Source organism: Caretta caretta, chromosome 3, assembly GCF_965140235.1.
Source record: "Caretta caretta isolate rCarCar2 chromosome 3, rCarCar1.hap1, whole genome shotgun sequence".
NCBI lineage: Eukaryota > Metazoa > Chordata > Testudines > Cheloniidae > Caretta > Caretta caretta.
Genome location: NC_134208.1, coordinates 159,030,415 through 159,055,138, shown reverse-complemented (window position 1 = coordinate 159,055,138; position 24,724 = coordinate 159,030,415). Strand labels below are relative to the sequence as shown.

The following is a 24,724-nucleotide window of genomic DNA, read 5'->3' as shown; positions in this document are numbered from 1 at the left end:
TGTAATACGTTGGTCTAAAAGGAATAAAACACTAGTGTGGATTTAGGTGGCCAAATCATTCCTGGTGTAACTCCACAGACAGTGGGGATTACACCAGGCCCAGAAAGCTGTTCTAACTTCCTGCAGCAGGCTTTTGCCCTGGCAAAACACCCACTGAGCCATGGGTAGCATGAATTAAGTGGGTGCAACCTTTCTCCAAGTCTGTGAGCCAGGTCAATGCTGTAGGTTACTCAGCAGGTGTAAGTGGCAAAGTAGTGTACTCAGTGGTGTGCCCAACAAGTACATATTCCAGACAAAAGACGGAAAGTGCAAGAAAAAACTGCTATTCTTGCCCACTGTACACAGGGGGCTGAATTCTTATAGCAGCCTGAAAGCCAGCATCAGTGGCTAGCAGGGAATGGCCCTTTCCAAAAGGGAATCCCTGGGTGGCAACACATTCATGCAGTTTTCAGGGGACAGTTCAGCATGTTAAGAGTAGCATATCTGTACTGTGATGCCTTAGCCCTGAACTTCAAATAAGTATGGGCAACTAGTATTAAAAAAAAAGCTGATTTGTACAGTGCTTTGACTACAGCTGTGTATAAGTGCAGATTTTTGTTGGTTGTTCGTTCTGTTTCATCCTATTATGTTTACATACAATGATTATTCCTTCCTCTGCTGTTTGAGGACATTATTTCAATCTTTATCTCTGGGATATTAATCTTTGAGCTTCTTGCCCCAAGGGAGAAGCCTTTTTGGTTTGAATTTTGGAATCCAGTTTTAGGCTTTCTGCCAAAAGAGACTTTTGCACATTTTATTTATGGTTTTAAGATGGTCTATTTGTAGTTTCCTAATCTGTATTATTACCAGAAATTACTCTTGGTATTTCTGGAGTTAGAAGAAAAGGAGTACTAGTGGCACCTTAGAGACTAACCAATTTATTTGAGCATGAGCTTTCGTGAGCTACAGCTCACTAGCTCACAAAAGCTCATGCTCAAATAAATTGGTTAGTCTCTAAGGTGCCCCAAGTCCCCCTTTTCTTTTTGCGAATACAGACTAACACAGCTGCTACTCTGAAATCAGGAGTTAGACTATCCCTCCCCAAATAGCTTTCAGAGAGGATTTTGATAGGGACAGCTTGAGGGTGGGAGGAGGACTCTTTCAATGAGTTAATATCGGGCACAATGAGAAAGCAGCTTGATTGGTCTCTGTCACAGGAAAGGCTATTCTACTTTGAGATACAATCTTTTATTTTAGAGTCTGAGAGAGAGAACTAAAGTGTTACTGTTTTAATCTCACCCTCCAACTCTAATGATCGGTTTTGGAAGGAGTGTTGCACAAACTTCATCTAAATGTGGCACCTAGAGCGATGGTACCCTAGACATGCCTCGTGGACTGTTTGGGCTTTGACTAGTATGGGGCCAGCCTACAGAGCAGAGAGAACCTTTTCCTGCCTCTTTAAGGGTTGAGACTTGTGCTCTGAGGGTTTGATCCTGTACCATTGACCTCAGTTGTCACAGGATCAGGGTTATAGTCCCAACTCCTCTATGATGTGAAATTCTCTAGTAATTTCACCTGCCTGCAGTTTCTGTCTCAGTTATGAATGCTAAGTGAATCATCACCCCTTGTAAACACGTTCTTGGTTAAAGGACATGGTATCAGGTTCCCAGCAGTGCTGGGCCAAGCACATCCTGGGTGGAACTTGGCCCTCTTACAGGGTTTTAAAATTGGCTTTACTGTGCAGAAACTGTCAGCATGCCTGACCCTGAGCCAGGGCAGGTAAGGGATGAGAGCATAGTTCAACATCTTGGCCTATTCAGTCCTCTCTGGGGCAATTAAGGAGAGGAACATAAGAACTGACCTACTGCATCAGAGCAGTGGTCATTTCCAGTCTACTAGCCTGGCTGTGCTGGTAGCCACTACCAGATGCTTCAGATGAAGTTTAAAAGAAGCACTAACAACTTTCCGCTGCAGGCTGGCGTATGCCCTGAAGCCATGAGCATTTATTGCTTCTTCAAAATATTCTATCCTCTTTACTGTAGCTGTGCTAACTGTAGAAGCAGCCGTGGCAGCTCCATAGTTAAGGATGAGCCTACATAAATGGCCATTATTATGCTGAATTTAATTGATACAAGTTTGTCTACTAAGAATTTGAGACCAACTCATTATCCATGGGCCAGCCACCAGTTAACAATTTCTGGGCAGAATCAACTTGAACTGTTCTTCAGCTCCTTTGGGGGAGGGAGTGAAAGGTCACTCTTTTGGTGTGGGGGGAGGGGAGGACCTCTGAGTCAGTCACTGCCTTTCAATTTTTAGCCACAATGCTGCACATTGCATTGTAACCAGCGCTGTTTATTTCCTGCCTCTTGAACTACCTCTGTAGAATTACAATGTTAAGCAAACATGAAGAGTCCTTCCACATCCAACTGTAACCTCAGTAAAATTATCTGCTGTAGGAGGTGGTTCATGTACTAAGCAGGTAGATAAAATACACATTCATTCTATAGTGCTTCCCATCCAACAATCTCAAAGCAAATAGCGAATCAAGCCGCCTAGGAGGTGGCTGTTGCTAACCCCATTTTACAGTTGGAGAAATGGAGGTAGTGTTACCAAGAGCTGCAGCCACAGGTACCCTGCCAGCCAGTGGACGCCTCAGCCCTGGCCTAGGCTCCCTGTACACTGCATGAACAGAGGTGCCAAAGAAAGGGATTCACAAGCCAGCCTGCTGTGTGGGGAGCTGCCTAAGCTAGGCAGTAGGAAATGCTGAGATCCAGCTGTGACCCCGCTTCTAGATTTAGGTGCCTAAGCCAGCTCAGCCCTTTCGCATGAAAAATAGTGCTAGAGGGTATTTCTCAAGCTCTCCTGTTGAAACTGCTCCACTTCAGCCCAATGACTAATTTATACAGAGGAATGGACTCTAGTTTAGTGATTAGCGCATGCTTCCAGGAAACCTGTCTTCAGTCCCAGCTGCCATGGCTGTCTACATCTGGAACAGCTTCAACAGGAGAGAGTGAGATTACCCAAGGAGACCCAAGGCACTCATCTGGGAGGTGGGAGACCTGGGTTCAAGACCTTGCTCCAAAGCAAAGGGTGGGGAGATCTGAATCTTGGTCTCCTCGATCCAGGGTGAGTGCTCACCACTAGGGTATTACCCAGAAAGGGGAGAGTGGTGGGGCTCCTCCACTGCCCCTGGCTAGGTTTTGTGTAGAACCTAATTCAGGAGGCATGCTCTTAAGTGGCCCCTGAGAACGCCTACCATACCAGACACCACAGGTAAGATAGGTGGGAGCTAGGTGCCACAGTATATGCTCACCAGCAGCACATTGGGGGCCTATGGAATTTTGATACCTACAGGTTTAGGTGGTAGCTAAGAAAGTTTTGAGGATCTAAATTTTGGAGTTAGGTGCCTAAATCCATTTATGAAGCTGGCCCCCAAGTGACTTGCTTAAACTAATGCATGAAAGCTGCACTAAGGCTGGGCATAGCTAGGACTCCTGCATTATAACTATCAGACAGTGCTTCTTTTTACTGAACTGAGTTTTAAGAGGATGATGGAGACACTGGTTCAGACTTAGGTCATCAATAAGGTAAAAAACACAAACTGGCTATAGTCCTGCTTATTCATGGAAACGTTAAATCTGTAAGACAAGGTTAGGCTTCAGTGTGAAGTATGGGGATGGAGCCACATACCTTTAGTGTATGTCTACACTTAAAAACAGTACAGCAGTGCAGCTGCAGTGGTTCAGTGTAGACACTACCTATGCCAACAGAGAGGGTAGCTAGGCTGATGAAAGAATTCTTCATCATTGATGTAGCACTCTCTTTCCTGGGGGTTAGGTGAGTATAGCTACGTCTCTCAGGTGTGGATTTTTCACACCCCCAAGACACACAGCTGCTATCCCATGTAAATTCCTAGTGTAGTCCAGGCTTGAGCATGTATACAGAAGCAAGGTAAACTAGAAGAAGATCTCACTGCATCATGGTGCACAATGCAAGAGGCAATTGAAAAGGAGTCATTCCAAGCAGATTTCTCTTTTTGGGTACCTGCTAGAGCAGTGATCAAGTTGTACACAGGAGGAATAAATCCAATCAGATAAGATACAGAGGAAGTTTTCTGCTTTACATCATGTAATCTTAATCCCTCCAAAGCTACATGTGTTTTTAGCCCTCAGTATGTTTGACATTGTTTCATAGGAAGTGAACAAAAAACCCAACTTACCGGTACTACTCATTCAGTGTCTTGCACAAGTATCTCTTCAGGTAGCAGAATACACAGAAAACCATGTTAATTTTGGTTCAATTACTTAAAAAATAGTATTTGCTGAAGGAATATATATTTTAGAACAAGTCTCTCAATACTAGAACAGTCCTTCTAAATTCAAATTTAGAGAGGTTTTAAGCTAATGTTGGGGTAAAAACTAACTTCTATTGCTGAATCATGAGAGGCTGAGTCAGACTCAGAGTATTTTTTTTAAAGGGACGGAGGGTTTGAAAACCAAACTCTTGAGATGGGGACTATTTAAATACAAACATTCCAGCCTTGTGCTAGCACCTGAAAACAACATTTGTTTTTTTTTTTTTTAAATTATCCAGGATGAGTGGAGAAAACAAATGGTGTAAAGTTCAGTTTAAATAATTACTCTTACCATAGCCAAAGTAGCATGTATAACCCCTTAGTGTCACTTATTTTGGACTATCTGATTTCACTTTGCATCAGTCCCATTGCTGGCATTAGGATATGAGTGGGTTGTGTAAGAATTAGCTACACTGGTTTTCCCCCACAAAGCATTATTTCCAAAGAAGCTTTCACAGGCTATAGTCCTAAATTACAAAATAGCTTCCCTACCTGAGCATCATCGTTATTTTGCATATACACAAGGGAAGAGCATATATAGCTCATCCCCATAACTACCTGGCTTTCACATTAACCTAGTCTACACCTAGATGTGATGAGTAATACTAATGAACTATACTTCCTACTAGTACATGTTCTGCTGATCTAAGTATATTTTATGACCGAACAGCATGAGAATCAGATCTCTCCCTGTGGACTGTGTCAAAAGAGTGCAAACTAATTAAGGAAAGTACTGAGGGTAGTTACTGCTATGAAGCACTTGTATGGCTATAGTATAGAACCACAGCTGTTGGGGTACCCTCACTGTCCATTTCCACCCTCATGTCACTCCTCACAACCCTCCATGTGAGAGTGGGTTGGGAGGTACACTATAACTATTTGGATGTGCTAAAGTGGGATCTAAACTTGATTACACTATACTACATGCAGGCCTTTGAAGGCAGCATAGAGATGCACCCTCTGCAGGAGAACCACCATCCTGCACAAGTTTTCCCCTTACCATTCATTGCTCTCTGCAGCTGGAAGGGGAGCTGCAGTCACCTTTAGTTTTTTCATTTGTCTCTCTACTACCCACAGAGACTTGCTCCTATACTGATTTAGGCTGAGTTGTGTCTTCCATGTACACAAGGATGGAGGCAATCTAGCACATTCACCCCTTGCTAGGGTAGCATCTTTTAATCCCCTCTAGACTGCTTTCCTCTTTCTATAGAGCTGGGACACGTATAAAGACAGATGGGATCTGGGGCGATGGATAACAGGAGGCCAAAGCCCTGGGTCATAGTCCCAGTGCCACTGAGTGGATGTCCTAGGGAATATTGCCCAGAGAATTCTGAGTAGAAGGGTTGGAAAAAATGCAGCACCTACAACTCACAAGTCTTCCCCATTTTGCTCTCAGCCAGGGTCTGCACCCGAACTGTGAGGGAGTCCGCAGCTGGCAAGAGCAGACACACAGCTTGAGCAGGTAATGCAGCTTTGGGAGGAAAGGAAAGTGGGCCCAGTTGGAATCATCTCTTCCCCTGACTTGTCTCCACGCCCAGAAGGGGTGACGTGACACTCCTCCCTTGGGCACTAGGATGTGTGCAGTGCCCTACTTCCCCATAGCCCACACTGACCTAAGGAAGAAAAGGTCCAGCAAGGCTTTAGCGCCAGAGCTCAAACAAAGCAGGTACGGGTCACTCAATAGGTGCTGGAGCAGGGACTCTGCGGGAAAAGTTTTAACTGGAGACACTCTGCTTTGGGAGGAGGGTATAAAACAAAGCCAGTTTCTCTTCACCTTAACCGCACTCTGTGAGCCCTTCATGCTCCCTTCCTTTGCCTAATCCACTCAATTAACTTCCACTTAATGTTTTTTAAAAAATTATGGCACAAACATGCTACTTGACACCATCACATTGCTTGCTCCGTTAGATCCATGTCTCTAGCGACTTTAAGCACCTCAAGGCAGGAACGGTTGGTGCAGTGTCTGGCACAGTAGGACACCCTAGCCACTACTACAGTAATGAAAATACTCATTATGTGCAGATAATCTCCACCCCAGAGGGACATTAACCTTCTCCAACGCACATCCTCAGGCAAACCGTCCACATAGCCTTGTGGTTTTTAATTGACAACCATTAGCATGCTCAGGGCAGTGTATAAGTACAGCAGAACTGAAGAGTAGGGGAGAAAAGGTTGCTGTATACTGTGAATCTTTACAAAAAGGAAGGGCATTTAAAAAAACATTACCATGTTCTACTTGAACAGCCATCTACAGGGGTAAAATTAATAAAAAGCCAACAGGGGTTACAGATAAATGTATTTTAATTAAGATTAAATATATTATTCCAAGGTATTTTAAATCGCACTTGTACTGTACTAAACAGCCAGAGGCAATAAAAAAAGTTCGGAAACTGAGAAGTTCTGACATCCAACACGCGACAGTAAATGCTGCCAGTTAAAGCGACATACACTGCTCCCAAGAACAATTTTTTTTTTTTTTTTTTAAGAGAAAAGTCAAACTTTTTTGTATGGACAAAATCTAAATTGAAAACTGGAAGAAATATTAGTGCCTGCCTTTATTTTTTACATTTTTTAAAAAAGCAAGGTACTTCCTAACTCCATGGACTATATACTGTATGTACACATGAGTAGAACATTTTACAAGTGTTTTGGATGGAGCAGCACTAGCTAGCTATAAGCTGGTCGTGTGTTGCTGAACCAAATGCCAAGACAAGTTAAGCATTCTATAGGAGCCTTTTCTCCACAGCTGGTGTGAGAAAAAGAAAGTGAATCATGTACATACAAATCACATATTCAAACAAACCCCCCCCCAAACGCCAACATCCCTATTTGTTATGGAACTGTACAAGCTGCCACTAATCAATGGAAATCCTACTGCAATAAGTGATTTGAGAAAGATGCAACAGTAATCAAGTGCATTACCCACGCAGAATGCGCAGTTCACCTTTACCATACCTGAACCCCCCTCTCATCCCTTCAAAACAAAGCTCCATAGAAAAGTGCACTGTTTCTGCAGATATGCACCAGATAGCCATCTCTATTTGTTTTCAGAGCACAAACTATGAAAATGCTACAACAGTATCTATGAAATATGGCATGGGAGATTAAAGCTAAAATATTTAAGGATCTGCAGGAACACTCTGCTTTTCCCTGAAAAACATAATTACAAACTAGAATTAAAGCATGGAGGGTTTGCACACAAGTACCCCCAGATTAAGCTAAAATGGGCTGTTCCTGGCAGTGATTTCCATAATATTAGTGCAACATTAATCCCTACACTTCACCAAAATGATTGAGATAATTGTTTAAATGCACTATGTGCAGATTTAGGTTTACAAAAAACACAAAGCAAGAGCTGAGAGTTGTGCAGAAAACTGATTTCACTTTGAAGTCTACCCGTACAGCAAATCAGCAAACAAGATAAGAATTTACTCATCCCCTGGTTCAGTGTCAGAATCCCACCACGGCTAGCAGTAGGTGGAGGGGGCACTAAGATTCTGCTTTGTGTCACTAGTTACACATATTTTCAATTGCTATCCTGGTTATCTCTTCCAATTTTGAAGTCTCACAAGGGGCTCCATTTTTACAGTACTGTTGTATTGATCTGGACTATGCAGCCCCACTGAAAACAAATGCCATTCATCTTTTATTCACTACACTGTTTTAAGAGATGGAATAAGTTATCTCTTGCATGACAACAGCAGACACACAACTTGGTTCAAGTTTTAATTGTGTAAAAATCTGACATTCGAATACAGTTTTAAGGGAGAGACTTGCTACATTGCAAATCGTAACCAATTCTGCCAATTAAGGATGAGACCCCGTCTAATAACAAATCACCATAAATTCCCAAAGCACACAGACCAGGCAACACCATACCAACAACCGTTCAGACACTACGTGCTTGTGTGTGTAAGTAAGTAACAGTTTGGAGGTTTTGTATATGCAGTTAGTGTGACTTAGTCTAAGCACTGGCAGCCAGTGATTTCATTGGCTAACCTCTTGATGCCATTAAGGGCTGGGAGGTCCTGTGCTAAGCCCAACGTGATCTTCATTACAATTGTGCAGCAGAAAAATCCCAGCTTTTAATGTTAAAGTTCACACACAAACCGTATAGATACACCAGACAGGATAAAATAGACTCAAAAGATCCATTACGTTTGAAGAAAATTCTGAACAAAATGATGTCTTCTGCACAGCCTCAGCCTCCGACACTGCAACATCTTTATCTAGTATAATAGACTCTGTAGTAAACTGTTTTTGATCTCCATAATGAGTAGGAGTTGTCAAATTTAAGGAGATAAACTCCTCTCCCTGGGTACTGGTGGCTGCCAGCGTACACTTCTTCGTGACAGTCTCGTCTGTATACAGGCACTATTTCATCTAGCTGAGGCTTGCTGGCATTCTTTTTGGATTTCTCTTCACTGTTTTCTGTAGTGGAAAAAATAAATATCAGTCATTAAATATGAGGGGGGATTTTATGCAAAGAAAGAAAGAATAAAATAAAATGATTGGGTTTTGTTTTTTGTTTTGCTAGTCCAAGAGGGACCAGGAAGACACAAATCAGTGTTATCTGAGTAACAAAATAAGAGGTATGTTTAACTATTTGGGAGCATGTGGGGTTTTTTTTTTGGGGTGGGGGGGGGAGACTGTTAGGGACTAAGCATTCATGGGGAAGATTTAAGGTAAGATTTCTAAAATGAAGTACGGAAATGAGTCTCTTTATTCCTGCCTGAGGAAGTTCTTTATCCATTTTATGAGTGGTACTTTGTTGTGACATTACATTTACAAAGAAGGGGAAACCAGCCTTTAGTTCAGTCTGATCATGGGTTTCTTCATCAATCATGCACTTTATGAATCCACTAATGTTAAATAATAAACAGATCCAGGGCCTGATTTTCAAAGGGTCTTGAGCCACCACAGCTTCCATTAAAGTCAATGAGAGCAACTGGTGCTCAGCATTTCAGAGTTGAACCATAAGCACTTTTTACAGATCTTGTCAGAGGATCTCAAAGCCCAGCTATTTCAGACTCCTCTCGAGAGCCACTTTTGCTCAAGAACAGAGTTAATTCTCTGCACCTTGAAGTCTTTAAACCACGATCTGAGGACTTCAATAGCTCAGACAAAAGTTAGGGGTTTGTTACAGGAGTTGGTGGGTGAGTTTCCGTGGCCTGCTCTGGGCAGGAGGTCAGACTAGACAATCATAATGGTCCTTTCTGACCTTAAAGTCTATGATTCTATGATAATCAAAAGACTCAACAACTGATAGCACAGTAAAATAAAGGTTAGCTGAGTTAACTGTTGAACTCCTGACAATAGTTAGGGTGGCTGACCTACTGTTATTCATGTGAGCTGAAGGACAGCCCATTAAGTGGGGTGGCCTGACCTGATGACTAGACCACAGCTAGCTGAATTAAGGTCATAGCCTGAGGCATTTCCAAATGTGGTTCACTTGGTTGTAAAATATCCACAGGTCATTTTGTTCACTTGTCTATGCAGAGCAGTTGTGCACTTGCAAGCACATCCCTGTGCACAGTTTTTGCAGGCAGGACACAGTATACCCGACGGTGGCCGAGCAGTTCAGTGGCAGAGGACAGATGGCTGGGTCACAAGCTCCTGCAATGGCATGGCAGACTCCCCGGTGGCTGAGGGAAGGGACCTGGGTCCAAGCCTTTGGCCACCTGGCTTATTGCAACGTCAGGCCTTGGAAGAGAGGATGTGGAGGTTAATTTCCTTCCTGGAAAATAAGTCAGCAGTGCAGGAATTGCATCCTTTAGGGGAGTATTAAAGGTACATGGAGACTTTCACCACCATGTCTTGAGTTTTGGTTCAACATATAGAATAATGGAAGTGTGCATTTCATTGCTTGAGTCATTCGATACTGGACAAAGCACTGGAGACTAGACAGTAAAGATACTCATACATCAGAGGCAGGAGAATGAAAGACAACCGAGTAAGTCTTTTCCATCTCTGACTTTTAAGAATGGTATTTCTCATTCTCCCTCACATCAGGCTACTTTAAAACAGGTGATCATGTAAGTGAGTTAATCACACCATATCATCTACAGGTGAAGTTTTCAAAGTTCTCTCTACCCCACCTCCATTTCTATGTGAACATTTTATGCACAAAAGGCTCCTTTTCTAGGTTTCAAATCACTGCACATAAGCCCCGCAATGCCAACATGGAAAGACAGGAAACCACCAGATGTAGCAATGTCCAAAGATCAATTCCAAAGAATGCTTTCACCATACTGTGTAGTTATTTCTAAAATGGACACTCAGCATTGTGACCTTTTGTGTTTAAGATTTTTTTTTTCCCGAGTTCCATGAAGGAGAGTTTCACTTATCAGTGGCTTATCTTAGTACCCTAGCTAGCAACAAGTGTTATCTGGGTCAGTATCTAGCAGAAGCAGGGATGTCCAGATTTGCCTACTACATAGTCATATATTAGGAAATCTAACAGCCTGAAGGTCATGTCCTAAAACAAAGATTTCCCTTAACCTTCAGCCCCACAGGTCCCAGCATCAGCCCAGCACTAAAGGCTTTGCACTTTACGGCCCCTTCTATCAAGGAACTCTCAGTGCAGAAATAATTTTGCCTCTCAATACCCATATCCAGGACAATATGTTTTACAGATTAGGAAGTCAAGAGAGTGGTTAAGTGACTTTGCTCAAGGTGACAAAGTATCAGGATGAGAAACAGAATCCAGGCCTCTCCCCCTTGCTTTGATCACAAGACCAAGATCATCCTTCCACCCCAGCATGCAACGTTTGAGCACCTTGTTCAAGGTGGAGCATAGCATACCGACTCCCACAGTCTACACGAGCACCACTTCAGTGTTGAAGGAACAATTTTTTTTAAATCACGTCTCTCTGAAGTGTTATTGTTACAGCCCCCAAGATTAGAGAAAAAAAATAATTAGAGAAATCAAAAATCATTAGAGAAAAAATCAGCTCATCAGTTGAGCATTTAACAGCAGCAAGGATTGTTTCCCTTGGAGTGTCTTTCACACCAAAAGAGAAAAGGACAAAATAGTAAAATAGAACCATAAAAACCAGCAACAGGACTGAGACACACGCACAGAGCCATGGCTCCTGAAGCCAAACAAACAATCCCCAGAATTGAAGTTTTCACTTTAAAAAGTTGTATTTTAGACCTTGTGGTTGCAAAATAAAAGCCTGAAATGTAAGCCAAGCGTAACCATGGCAGTGGTGTCTGCAGACAGCCCGAAGAAAAGGTTCTAAAGAGGTGTTAACCTCCTCATTTATTCCAATGGGGTGTTAACTTTGAAAGCCCTACTGCTCTGGGAGGGGCCCCTGAGAATTGTGTGCTACCCCACTGCAGCTCTGTTGGGGTGTTGGTGGCAGGACCTCTTTGCTTGAGTGGGTAAGAACCTCTCTCCTCTGGGAATTTCCCCAGCCTGCTTAAGGAGTCATGGTCTGGACAGGAGGGAGGCCCTATCTTGCCAGAAGATGGAGTAATAGTGACTCCTCCCTAAGCCATATGGGTGGCCCTTGCCATTCACCCCAAGGGGTTGTGGGGCCATGAGGGCCAACACACGTGGATGCAACTATGACCATGACTGCCTTAGCCTGGCCGCAGTCAGATGTAGTACTTGAAACAACTAGTAACTAAGATTTGGAAGGGACAGATTTCATGTTTAGAGGGACACCAGCTGTGCAGAGGGTGCGCACAAAAAAGAGACCCTTACGTTAGAGTATGGCCAATGGACACCATTAAAAGCGTATATAAAATAAGCACATATACCTTCATCTTCATCCTCATCATCACTGGATTCGCTGACATGCACACTGACTGCGGTGTTGGGGGAGTCTGTCCATTCAAAATATACCCCAAAACCAATGTCATAATTGTCTGTAGCAAACTCCCAGAAGAGATACGACCCCTCTTCATGAGTTGGTACTCTGACTGTAACCACTTCTCCTCGGCCTACTGTGATCACGGAGTCTGCATCCTGTCGGATCTTCTCTTTAAAATCTTTTATCTGGGGTCGTGTCCACATGGATGGAGCAGCTATCACTGGAACAGATTCTTAAGAGGAAGAAAAAAGTATGGACAGTGAATGATTTGCCTTTAAAAATACAGCTATTTTAATGTTATGTAATAACAAATCACTTCTGTAAGACATGGCACCACCGAGCCTCTGCAGGGAAGTCTCAAGATTGCTTCCAAAACGGAGCTTTCATGCTATTACAGGACAATGCTCTTTTAACGGAGGCCTAGCAAACGCACATGAAATATATCATGAAGCCTGCATTGTAACATTGCACATATTACAAATCTGCCCCTTAGAACTAAGTCTGGCTGAGCGTGTCATTCGATTTGCAGCTGTCTGCACATCTAAGCTGACTGACAATACTATCTATCTTTATTCAGGCAAAATTTCATTCCTAAGACATCACTTCAGTGCAGTGCAATATGGGTTACTACTACAGTCAAAGACACCGGTTCTATGATAGCTACACAAGGTTACTTAAACCCTTTCAACAAATCCTTGAAATGTAACTCCTGAACACGCAAGCTGTTTTATTTGATGTGCTCAGTAGAACTACTCCACTTTTTTCACATAGGACCCAGAACCCATCCCCAGTTTCTTGCTAGGGCCTGCCCAAATCTTACAAGGATTTTGGATGAAGGTGGGCAAGTGCCACTGATGAAGCCAGGAACAGTGATAGACAGAACTGGGGAGTGGGGAAGGGAAGCTGATAGTGGGTTGATTTTCCTCCTCCAGCTCCACAGACTGTTACAACAGGGCTGTCCCTGGGAGCCAAGGGAACAGCGAGGAGCTGAAGTCTGTTGGGTTGGAAGGAGGATGTACCTGGATCATGGGGAGAGCAGCAGTGGCAGGTGGAAAGGAGAGAACAAGTTATTCCTTTAGAGTCACTCTCTTTAGACACTTGGAACTAGTGGTCCATGAGAATATGCCCCCCGCCACATTCAACCAACAGCCCCACTCCCCCATCAAGACCCACTTGTGGAACCGATCCTATACAGAGAGAAGCTCTACAACAGAACTTCTACCTTACATTCCTTCCCTCTATGGTCTTGTGTGTCAGTTACCTTCAGCTCAAGAGGACTGGATGGGGGCTCTTTGGAACCCATCCAGCCCTCTCCTACTTTAGGTAATGGAGTTGCGGCACATTCTTCATCTTCCATAGGAACTGAGCACACTGCCTTTATACCCAATCCCTTCTGCTTTGGAAAAGGTAGAGAGTGGGCCCAAGAACCACATCTAGCTCTGACCGGGTAGTAGAGAGTGATAACTACAGAACCACAATACGAGAGGGGTGGGGGGCAACAGATAAGTTACTTACTTTACAGAACTGGAAATTCTTTGAGCTGTGTGGTCCCTATCTGTATTCCATTGTAGGGGCGCATGCACTTTATGCATCCTGAGGTGGAGGATTCTTGTAAGCAGTGTCCGTTGGTCCATGGATGCGCCCTTTGTCTCCTTGGGCCTCAGACCAAGAGATAATGGGCAGAGCAGACCGACTGCCTCTCCAGTCCCTTCTCTACTGTGAATCCAGGAATGATCCGAAGCAGAGGGGAATGAAGGTGGGTAGTGAAATATAAACAGGGACCACTTATCTCAAAGAACCTCCAGTTACTAGAAGGTAAGTAATTTTTCTTCCAGTATTGGTCCCTAAATGCATTCCACTGTGGTGACTGTCCAGCAGTACTCAAGTAGGAGGAGCGTGCGAGAATGCAGGCAGCAGACTTTCCCAATGGATACATCAATGGAGGAGTCCTGTACCAGAGCATAATGTCTCACGAATGTGTGGTTAGAACTCCATATGGCTGCCTTGCAAACATCAAGTATAGGTACTTCCTGAAGCACTGCCACGGATGTAGCTTGTGCTCTTGTAGAATGAGCCCTTACCTTAGGAGGAAGAGAGAGAAGTAGTGACAGCTGGTAGCAGAGTAGGATACAGCCTGAGATTCATTTAGAAATCCTCTGGGAAGAGACAGTGTGGCCTCAAAGTCATTCTGCTATAGCAAGAAAATCTTTGATTTTCTAGTTGGTTTTGTCCTTTGTAGGTAAAAAGTCACAGCATGTTGCATGTCAGCGGAACTCTGTCTCCTCCTCAGATGCATGTGGTTATGGAAAACCACAGCTGATTTACTGGCTTAAGGGGAAATCTGAAAGTACCTTGGCAGTGAACTTTGGCTGTAGTCATAAGACAAGACTTTGTCCTTATTGCAGATAGCGTATGGCGGATCCACCATTAGGGCTCTGAGTTTCCCCACCCTTCCGGCTGAGGTGATGGGCAGAAGGAACACAATTTTTATTGATAGGGGATACATGGAACATGTTCCTAGTGGTTTGAAGGGAGTCAGAGTGCTGAAAACAAGATTCAAGTCCCAGTGAAAGGTAGGCTTCTTTACTGGTGGGAAGGTTCTGATTCGGCCTTTCAAGAATCTGTTAGTCAATGGGTGAGTGAAAATTGAGTAGCCATGGAGGATGGATGGCATGCACTGAATGCTGCCAGGTAGACTCTTATAGGACTGAGCAAGAGCCCAGTTTTGAGTGAGAAGATGGTCCAAAATAAGGGGAATATCTGCCGACTCAGATGTGTTTCATCTGTGCCCATATGGGGAAACACTTCCCCTTGATTGAACAGCATTTCCTAGTGTCCTTTTTGCTGCTCAGGACGGTTTGCACTGCTTTAGAGCGTGAACATTCTAGAGAGATGCCCATCCAAAAAAACAAGTCATCAGATAGGTTGAGATGCTTCATTTTGCTATTCTCCTGGGTCAAGAGAGCAGGAAAGGACAGGATGCTGATCTGAGGGTGAGATGATATAAGGAAATTTGGGAACCAAAACTGTCTGGGCTAACTGGGAGCAATGAGGATGACTCGTGCCCTGTCCTGAAGAATTTTCCATGGGACTCAACATAGGAGTGGTAAGGGAGAAAAGTCATAGCCAGATGCCCTGACTAGGTGTGAAAGAGAGGACTGCCCTGAGTGTGTAGCTCTAGAGCACCTTTGGAACAGCAAATGTTGCATTTCCAGTTGGTTTGGGAAGCAAACAGATCCCAGGTGGGGCTTCCTTATTGAGTGAAGATACTGTTCACTACTGAATTGTGCAGCTCCGACTTGTGACTGGTGGCAAAATGCCTGTGAGGGTGTCTGCCAACACATTCCGAGTTCCCAGAAGGTAAGCTGCCAACAAGGTAATTTGACTGACACCTCAGTTCTATAGGGTGATAGCTTACACACAGCGAGAAATGGATCTCATCCTTCCTAGTTTGTTGATGTAAAAGACAGACAATTGCCATATTATCTGACAATATGAGGACATGCTGGGACTGGATAAGTTGCAGAAAGGCCTTGCAAGCTTCTTGCACTGAATGATGTTCCAGAGATTGATGCACATCCTGGCTTCTTAGGGCATCCAACTGCCCTGTGCTGTCCACATGGGCCACCCCCCTCCTCCCTCAAGAGGGAGGGATCTAATGACTGTCTTTTCCAGTGAGAGGTATGGGAAGAGAACACCCACACATACTTGATTGGGATCCCTTCCATCAATTTAGAGATGATGTTATTCTGGAAGGAATAGTCACTAAGATATTTGTGGTGTGGTTGGTTGGTGAACATGCTGTTTGGAGTCATGCCTGTAGGCAATGTAAGTAGACTCTGGTGAATGGGATAACAAGTGCATGAATTCATGTGCCCCAGGAGGGAAATACAAGTTTTGAGTGGTCCTCAAGAGTTGCACATAACCTGGTCTATCAGGTCACTCATGGAGCAAAACCTGTCCATTGGTAGATAAGCTCTTGCCATGGCTGAATCCAGGGTCGCCCCTCTAAAGTCTATGGTCTGTGTCAGTGGGAGGATAGATTTTTCCAAGTTTACACTGGCTCCTAAAGAGGATAGGTGCTGAAGCATTAATGAGGCCTCATGTGTCCTTGCAACGAGAAGCAAATAATTGAGATAAGGGCAGAGACGAAGCCATTCCAGATGAAGTGAAATGCAACTACCAGGAAGACTGGAAAAGACCCTGGGGTGCAGGCAAGACTGAACAGGAGCACCCTGTATTGGAAATGGTTGGGACCCACCACAAATCTGAGAAACTGCCTGTGGGTGGGGTGAACATCCACATAAGAGCATGTGTCCTTCACATCAGGAGCTGTAAACCAAATGTCTTTTTCCAGGAATGAGATTATTGATGCCAATGTGACCATGTGAAATTTCAGTTTATGAAAAAAGCAGTGGAAACTGTAAAGATCAAGGAAGGGTCTCCAATCACCCTCTCTTTTTGGATACAAGGAAGTACACTGAGTAAAAAGCCCTTTCCTTTCCTTGGTGTTGGAGAGCTACCTACTCTATTGTTGCTTGTTGGAGAAGGGACTCCACTTTCTGCCTGAGAATACTCTTGTGAAAATGATCCCTGAAGAGAGGGTTTCAGAGGAAGTAGAACAGTAAACTTGATTGCTTAGCCAGATCGGATGATGTTTAATACCCATTTATCCATGTTACAGCACTCCAGTTGTGGAAAAAGTGTCAAACAACTCCTGAAGATTGGGGGATTGGTTAGTGGTGGCATCACTGAGTTTGCAGTTCTTAAACGGCCATCAAAAATATCTTTTAGCCAGGGGATGGGATGGGGATGGTGCTAAAGATGTGGGAGCTGCAAGGAAATGAGACTTCTGCATCTTCTGGCTCTTATGAGGAGTATCATAAGATAGCTGATAAAACGGTTGAGTTACTGGTCTAGATTTATAGGGCTGCCTGTGATATTTTCTTTTGGGGGCAGATGTATATATGACCCTGGTAGACCAACTGCTAGCTCATGACAAGGCCTCACTGAACACTTAAATGCATAGTTGGAAATCAGTCTTGCTTTTCTGTGTGTTAGCATTATCAAAATAAATATTGGATGTTAAGTTGATAAGAATGTGTTTTTAGTATTTTATAAAATGCTTATAGGATACTGCATGTATTGTTTTCACTCAACTATACCCTATGTTATAATACAACAGCAAATATTTGCATTGTATTATAGCCCTGTAACTAAGTAACCCATCAAACAAGAAGGAAGCCTTGTGTAATGCAAATGGTCTCTTACAAAGATGTTAAATCCTGTTCATTAAATGCCAGTGAGCCACTGTGCTAGATCAAGGATCAAAGACTAAGTGCATTCCTCCCCCCACCTCCCATGAAGAAGGGACCTGTGTCGCAACTGTTGCTGTCAGCTTGGTTTCTGAGAGAAGAAGCTATATATATATGGACACAAGGAAGAATTCTTCATCTCTGGACTGTCTGAATTCTAACAGGGCAGAATAAAGAAACGAGAAGACGGAATTCCCAAGTTACTCTGGGTAACCCTAAAAGGCTTATGGGAAGCTGGCAGTTTATAATTCCAAACAGTAGCAGAGACATACTAAACTCTCTCACCTGTATATGTATTTTTTACCACCTTTAACCTTTCAATAACTCATTCCTTTTTCTTACCTAATAAACCTTTAGTTAGTTTACTATAGAACTGGATACCAGAGTTGTCTCTGGTATGAGAGCTGGGATGCAAATCAACTTGGGTGAATGACTGGTCTCTTGGGACTAGGTGTAACCTGAAAGTTCTGTGATTTTTGGTGTGCTCACTAATCACATAGTCCAGCTTGCCTGGGTAGTGACATAGTGTCTAATGGGACTGTGTGACTGTTATAAGACTATTGTAGTACTTTGGGAATTCACATTTAGTACTGTGTTGACTAAATTTAATTATAGAACATACCACCAGTTGAAGTGTCCGCCTTGCTTTTTGAAAGTCTGCTCTGAGGTTGGTACTCCCGTTCGTGAGTCACTCCAGACAGCATGACTGTATAGATTCCCAGGGAGTGAAGGGTGGCTCTGGAGTCCTTCAGAGTAAGGACTCATCTGTCTTCTCATTGAAAAAAATGGGCTTAGTTGAAGGGCAAGTCCTCTACAGTGTTTTGCACCTCCCTGGAAAATCCTGAGGGGTCTAGCTACGAGTTAGGATACTATAATGGCTGTTAACATTGACCGTGATAATGTGTCTGTGGCATCAGCCACTGATAGATGTGTGGTTCTTACCACCAGCAGATCTTCAATAAGTGCTTGTAACTGAGCTCTGTCTTACTATGGCAGCTCGTCTACAAAGTCTGTAAACTTGGAATATTTCAGATAGTCATACTTAATCAACAGTGCTTGATATTCCACTATTCTGAACTGAAAGCTTGTGGATGGGAATACCTTTCTTCCCAATAAGCCTAGATGTTTAACCTCCTTGTCAGAAGGATTTTGGATACTGTCATCTAGATCTCTCAGTGGCAGCCTGCATGACCAGAGTTAGGTATGCGATGGGTAAAAAGAAATTCCGCTCCCTTGGCTGGAATGCAATATTGTTCCTCTGTCTTCTTAGGGGTAGGGGTGCATGTGACTGGTATATGCCAGATTGCTTAACAGGTTCATTAACTCAAAGCACTATTTGACTAGACCCAGTAGTTTGCAGTATATCCAAGAGTTTGAGGGATCTGAACCTCTCCTAAGGAGATCAGGAATTCCTTTGCCGTTCTGCACAATCATTCTTGGAACGGTTTCTGGTCATCTGGAAGGGATGGAGACACTGGAGTGACTACTAAATCAGGAGATGAAGATGACAATCTTGTCAGTACCAGCAAAACCGATGGAATCGGTTTGTAATCTTCCTCTTCCATAGGGTCATGAGGAAGTTCTAAATGTTCCCTCAGAGGGCAATGGTGGAGTGACTGCCTAACAGGACAAATAGGCTCTGCATCTGGGTCCCATATTCCCCAGTATGACCAATAAACTGTGTCAGGAAGGGGTTGTAGAGGTCTTCAATGCATGGGGCACCACCAGTCCAGAGGTAAATGCGAAGGTGGAGGTTGGTACCAGGAAGCTCTGGATTTCTTGTCTGGGCTAGATTTTCTTGGGGGAGATGATGGTTCCTCTGGGGGTTTCAGATTCTCCCAAGGAAGAGAAATTTTGGTCCGGATTCATCAGTGATACTAACAGTTCCAATGGAGGAAAAGCCAGACTGGTAGATGGAAGAGGGGACAGACTTCTGCTACAGCCAACATCCCCTGGTAGAATTAAAATCTCCCCAGTGAGAGAAGGTCCAGATGATGGGGGAAATTGAGGCGTGGGAACAGGAAAAACATCTTCTGGTGTAGTATAAGTCTCTGCCTTTCCTGGGTGTGATCCCCTCGTGCTGATGGGATTGGAGGTGCTGTGTGAGATGGGGAAGGTACCACCAGTGGTTGAGGCTCTGGTCAGGTGTTCCTTGCTGGAACTGATGTATCCTGATGTTTACTCCTGGGGGAATTCTGCACCACTACACATGCGCATAATTCATGTGCCACGTATAATTTATTCTATTTTTGCAGAAAATAGCTGCTGCTGGAAAGTTGCTGCCGTTCCACCTTTTGCCCACCAAAGGGCGCTGTGTCACTAGAACAGAGCAGCCACTCCCAGCCAGCTAGGGAAGAGAAAGAGCCTACTTTCTTCATAGCGCCTGTTGGGCCAGGCCAAGAGACATGGGATATGGGGAAACAGACAGTGTGGGGGTGCCGGGGGGTCAGAAAGGGGCTAATAAGGACAAACTGGGGCAGGGGCTGAATGGGAGTGGAGGTGCAAGGGATGGGAGTGGGAGTGCAGGGCCACATAAGGCACAGAGGCGCCTGAGTGGGGGGCACAGTGACACATGGGGACAGGGGCAGATGTACCTAACTGAATTGGAGAGGCCAGGGGTCAGACAGGGTCTGCATGGGGGAAGCTCCCTAACAATCCTCCCCCCGCCCCCCCAAAAGCCTGTTCCCTACTTTGCCCATCCATACCAAACAACCCTCCAAGTTCACACCCAGGCTCCTTCCCAGCAATTACCTCCCTCCGTTCCCAACTCCCCCAAGCCTTTGCACTGCTTCTGATGGATGCAGGAAATACAGTTCTGTATTGTAGTTTAAATGAATTATTACTCAAGAGTTCTCTATTAATATGTCTAGTAAGGAATCTATTTGTTAAAAAACATTTCCTGAATCTTTTTTGCTCTCTGTATTGTTACAGACATAGTTGCTGACAAGTATATTGAAATAAATTACCAAAATAATTGAAACTGGTGTAATTATATTGTGTTATTTTGACAAATAAAATAATATGCAAATTTTTGCAGAATATTAAAATATTGTTTGCATAATTTTGGATGCACTAATTTTTAGTTTTTAGCACATAATTCCTCCCAGTAGATGTTTTAGCTTGGACAGTACCAGTGAACTTGGTGTCACTGGTACAGGGTCTGGTACTGAAAAAGCCCACAGAACCAGGGCTCTAGTGTCATGATCTTGGGACCTTAGGATGATCTAAGTCCTTACAGGCTGAATAAGCAGACATGCTCAATTTAAGCAGAAATGCATTGGTCATCTGAAGCACATTTAGAAGAAGACCTGCTCTTAGGCTTGTGAGAGCATTTCCTGCCTGCTGATAAGGGTCTGTGGATATGGATTCGCACCAGCATCACCTCTCATTGTGGGAGGCATTGTGGCCTCATGGTCTTCTCCATGAGGTGCTCTGGACCCAGGAGGTTCTGACCCAGGCTATGCGGTGGCAAGAAGGAACTGGAGAGGCGGTCATCTGCTCTGCCCTTTATACCCTCAGTTTGAGGCATGAGGAGAGCAAGGGTGCATGCGCAGACCAATGGATGCTGCTTGCAGGAATTCTCCAACTTCAGGTGCATGTAGCACATGTGCACCCACAGGGGAATACAGATAGGGACCATCACTCAAAGAACTAGGCTCTAACAAAAGTCTCAGGTTTCTTGTTTAAATTAAGGAATTTCGTTCTAGTCATACCTTTTGGTCCATTCTCTAGTGCTTCTTCCAGAGCATCTGGCTCCAGCTCTTTTTCAGGGATGTCTGTATGAGCCTTGGCCTGTCCATTAACAGATGGGCTCTCTCCTGGGGCAGCTGCATTCACCTTTGGCATGGTAGTCATAGAAGCCCCTGCTGCCTCCTGCTGGTTTTGTAATGCTGCCTACAGTTAGAGAAACCAAGTTCAGTAAAAACAAGGAAGTAGTCATCAAAATATCTTAATTAACATTTCAGAATGTAGGCCAACATTTTTCCAATCTGGGGACCTAAAGTTAAGCATCTAAGTGGCCTGATTTTCAGGTGTGCCAAGCATACACAGCCCCCATTGCAATCAGTGAGTTACATGGAGTCAGGCCTTTTGAAGTCAGGCCATTTGGATCCAGATGCTGAAAAAAATTGAAAATGGTCAGTTGAAATCCTAACTGGAGACAGCTAGTGGTAATTTGTTTTCACACCTAATTGGAGAAACGTTTGCAAGTTTCAGTAATCACTATAGTAATTCTGCTCACAAAAAACTTGTTTTAGAAAAGGTATGCACAGAATTTCACAGTTACATATTTACTGGCCTTTAATAGTTAGCCTGTTGAAAGGGTCTCTCTTGAAATCTAGTTAACTTTTTGAAAGCAGAAGTACCTGAGAGCTATAATAAATCCCCTGCCAGTTTGTGGGTTTACAATATCAAATCTGTGTGAATTTGAAACTAAGGGCAAAAGAAGCCCACAGAACTAAAGCAGAGAGCAGCTATGGAAAGCATGCCAGAAGAATAGCATTCCAAGGCACAGACTGAGGATGCTTTGCACACAGAACAAGGCCTATGCACTTTACCAGCTTCAAAAAAAAAAGGTCTCAATGGGACATAAGTGGTACATAGATTTTGTGTGGACCCTCTGCAAATGGTTTAATTCACCCAAGAAGAGGGAGAACTGTACCATGTAATAATTCAAACTATTTATAGTTAACACTTGGAATTAGCCAGCGGGGAAGTCTTTTGGATTTAGCAAGGAAGGTTTATTCCTGAAGAAAAATTGGAAACCCAACAGATTAAAGAATTGGTTGGGGGGGGATCAGATTAACATGGTACCAGCCTTTATGAAAATCAAAGAAAAACAAGAGCAACAGAGATGTGATCTGACTTCTAATTCCTTAAAAGACTTTCCCATGAATGGGTTTGAACTAACGTCATACATTAAAATGCAGAAATTCTGGAAACGTAAATTTGTTGCCATCTGAGCCCAGATTCCACTGCTATGGGCACATTAAACTATTAAAGTACGCACACATTATTACAGAGTGCTTAACATTTGACCTCTAAGAACTCTAACAGGGATTAAGTGATTGGCAAAGTCACTTCAGACAAGTCAAAGGTTGAACTGTCTACTTAGAATATTCTTAGCCAATGGCTGTTTTAGAAAATTACAGGAAGAGATTAACAAAGAAGCTTCGGTATTTGAATCTGATACAGTGTCAGCCAACCAAACGCCACTTTTTAAATTTTAAGAGTCACCACCTCTTTGACCTAGGATAACAAAAGTGCATTAGTACCTCTGGTAGAAAGGTTGGATCAGGGATACCAATGACTCTGTATATCTCAAATGTCCTACTATACCTGTTGCTGTGCAAGCTGGACTTGATACAACTGCTGCATGTACTGTTGATAGTGCTGTTCTTGAAGCTGGCGAATTAGGATCTGTTGCTGTTCATAGTTGCCCGGATACTGCTGGGCTGCATATTGCTGGAACTGAACAGCAGTCTGGGAGTTCAGTGCTGCCATTATTTGTTGCCTGAATTGTCAGGAGCAGAGTACGAAGATTACAAATGGCTGGAGGTATCAGCAAGATCACTATTTTTAACTGGCCTCAAATACAGTGAACTCAATTCCTTGTGCAAACTAATTAATACAGATGGGACAAAGCCAGGAGATAATGCAAGTGAGATTTCTCCCATCTAAAATATGCCAGTTGAGAAAAGTATTAGCAAGAGGCCAGCTTATTTTCTACTGAATGTTTGAAAACCCGTTTAAAGTGTTAAAGAGCTGCCTTGCAAGGAACACCATGAGTCACCATTTGAAGTCTGATAAACCAGAAGGAAGCGCTAAAAAAGCCACAATATTGCATTTTTCAGATTTTGAAGCCAGAAAAAAGGGTTTGGTGTTCAAGTATACACACACAATCCCAATAGTCCTCCAACACAGAAGGCATCAAGGACAGAGTGCCAAAGTAGTCCTATGTCAATGCTTTGTGGTGAAAATAAGAGTTCTGTACCAAAGGAGAACATACATTGTGATACTTGATCTGCCTCAAATTCCCTGGACAACCTGTACTCAACCAGATAGGGAAAGTATGACTGACTGGCCTGATTCAGGGGAGGACAGAAAACAATGCAAGATGGAACAGTGTGTGACAATAGCAGGTTTAATTGGTAACACTTTAGGATTATTACATGGGTTAGTTCTGAGTGGATATGCAGCTTTTCTCCTTTTCTACAGGAATGAAATAGGAATTTGATCAGACACATGGTCCACTTAGTCCAATATCCTGTCTCCAACTGTGGCTGGGACCAGATGCTTCAGAGAAAGGTGAAAGAGTCTGGCAGTAGGCAGATGGGATAATTTGCCCCAACTCATTAGGTCTCATCCTGATCTCTGATAGTTACAGCCTAGCTTAAACCTTGAAGGATGAGGTTAATATTTCTTCCACAAAATGTTTGACACCTATGGATATTCTTGATAATGTTCAATCCTTTCCCTCCCTTCCACCCCTTTTTAAATTATTTGCATCAACTTCCTGAAGCCATGAGTTCCACAGTTCAATTACATGGTATGTGACCAAAAATTTTCTTTTACTGGTTTTGAATTTCCCACTTTACATTTTATTGAAAGTCACCTTATTCTTGGGTTACGAGACAAGGAGAACAAACTCTTGATCTACCTTCTCTGTATCATTTTACACACTTATTATGTTTCCTCTTATTTGCCTCCTTTGTAAGATGAGCAATCGCAGTCTTTTCCGTCTCTTTGCACAAAAGAGGTTTCCAGATCTTTGATCACTCATCACCCTTCTCTAAATCCTCCTACTTCTATAATATCCTTTTTAAAATAGATGCCCAGCACTGCCCATAGCATAAGTGAGGAGGCTGTACCACTGATTTATATAAAGGCATTATAATATTCTCTATTATTCACCATCCCATCCCTCGTGCATCCCAACATCTTGTTTGCATTTTGACCGCCGTGGCACACTGAGCAGAGGTCTTCATATACAGTGATGCTCAGGAACCCTTTTTTGACAGTTACTTTAGAACCCTGTAAAGTGTCAGGGCAGGTCCACACTGAAAACGCTGCATTGGTGCAGCTGCAGTGCTTAAGTGAAGACGCTCTCCCATCGGCATAGTTAATCCACCTCCCAAAGAGACAGGAGAAGCTCTCTGGGAGAAGCTCTCCTGTCAACATAGCGTTGTCTACACAGGGGATTACGGTCAGTATAACTGTCACACAGGGTGTGGACTTTCCACACCCCTGAGCAATGC

General features: G+C 43.5%; 1 protein-coding gene across 1 annotated transcript in view; it reads right to left on the bottom strand.

Annotated features, from left to right (window-relative positions):
* Positions 1 to 6,616: 6,616 nt before the first annotated feature.
* The window catches only part of ACBD3 (acyl-CoA binding domain containing 3), a 33,238-nt gene continuing 15,130 nt past the window's right edge, over positions 6,617 to 24,724 (bottom strand). The window contains exons 5-8 of the mRNA XM_048843347.2: positions 22,806 to 22,980; positions 21,182 to 21,362; positions 12,101 to 12,385; positions 6,617 to 8,764 (exon numbers count right to left, since the gene is read on the bottom strand). Coding sequence (XP_048699304.1) covers positions 8,559 to 8,764; positions 12,101 to 12,385; positions 21,182 to 21,362; positions 22,806 to 22,980 — 847 coding nt within the window. The 3' untranslated portion in view covers positions 6,617 to 8,558. The remainder of the gene's footprint in view (positions 8,765 to 12,100; positions 12,386 to 21,181; positions 21,363 to 22,805; positions 22,981 to 24,724) is intronic.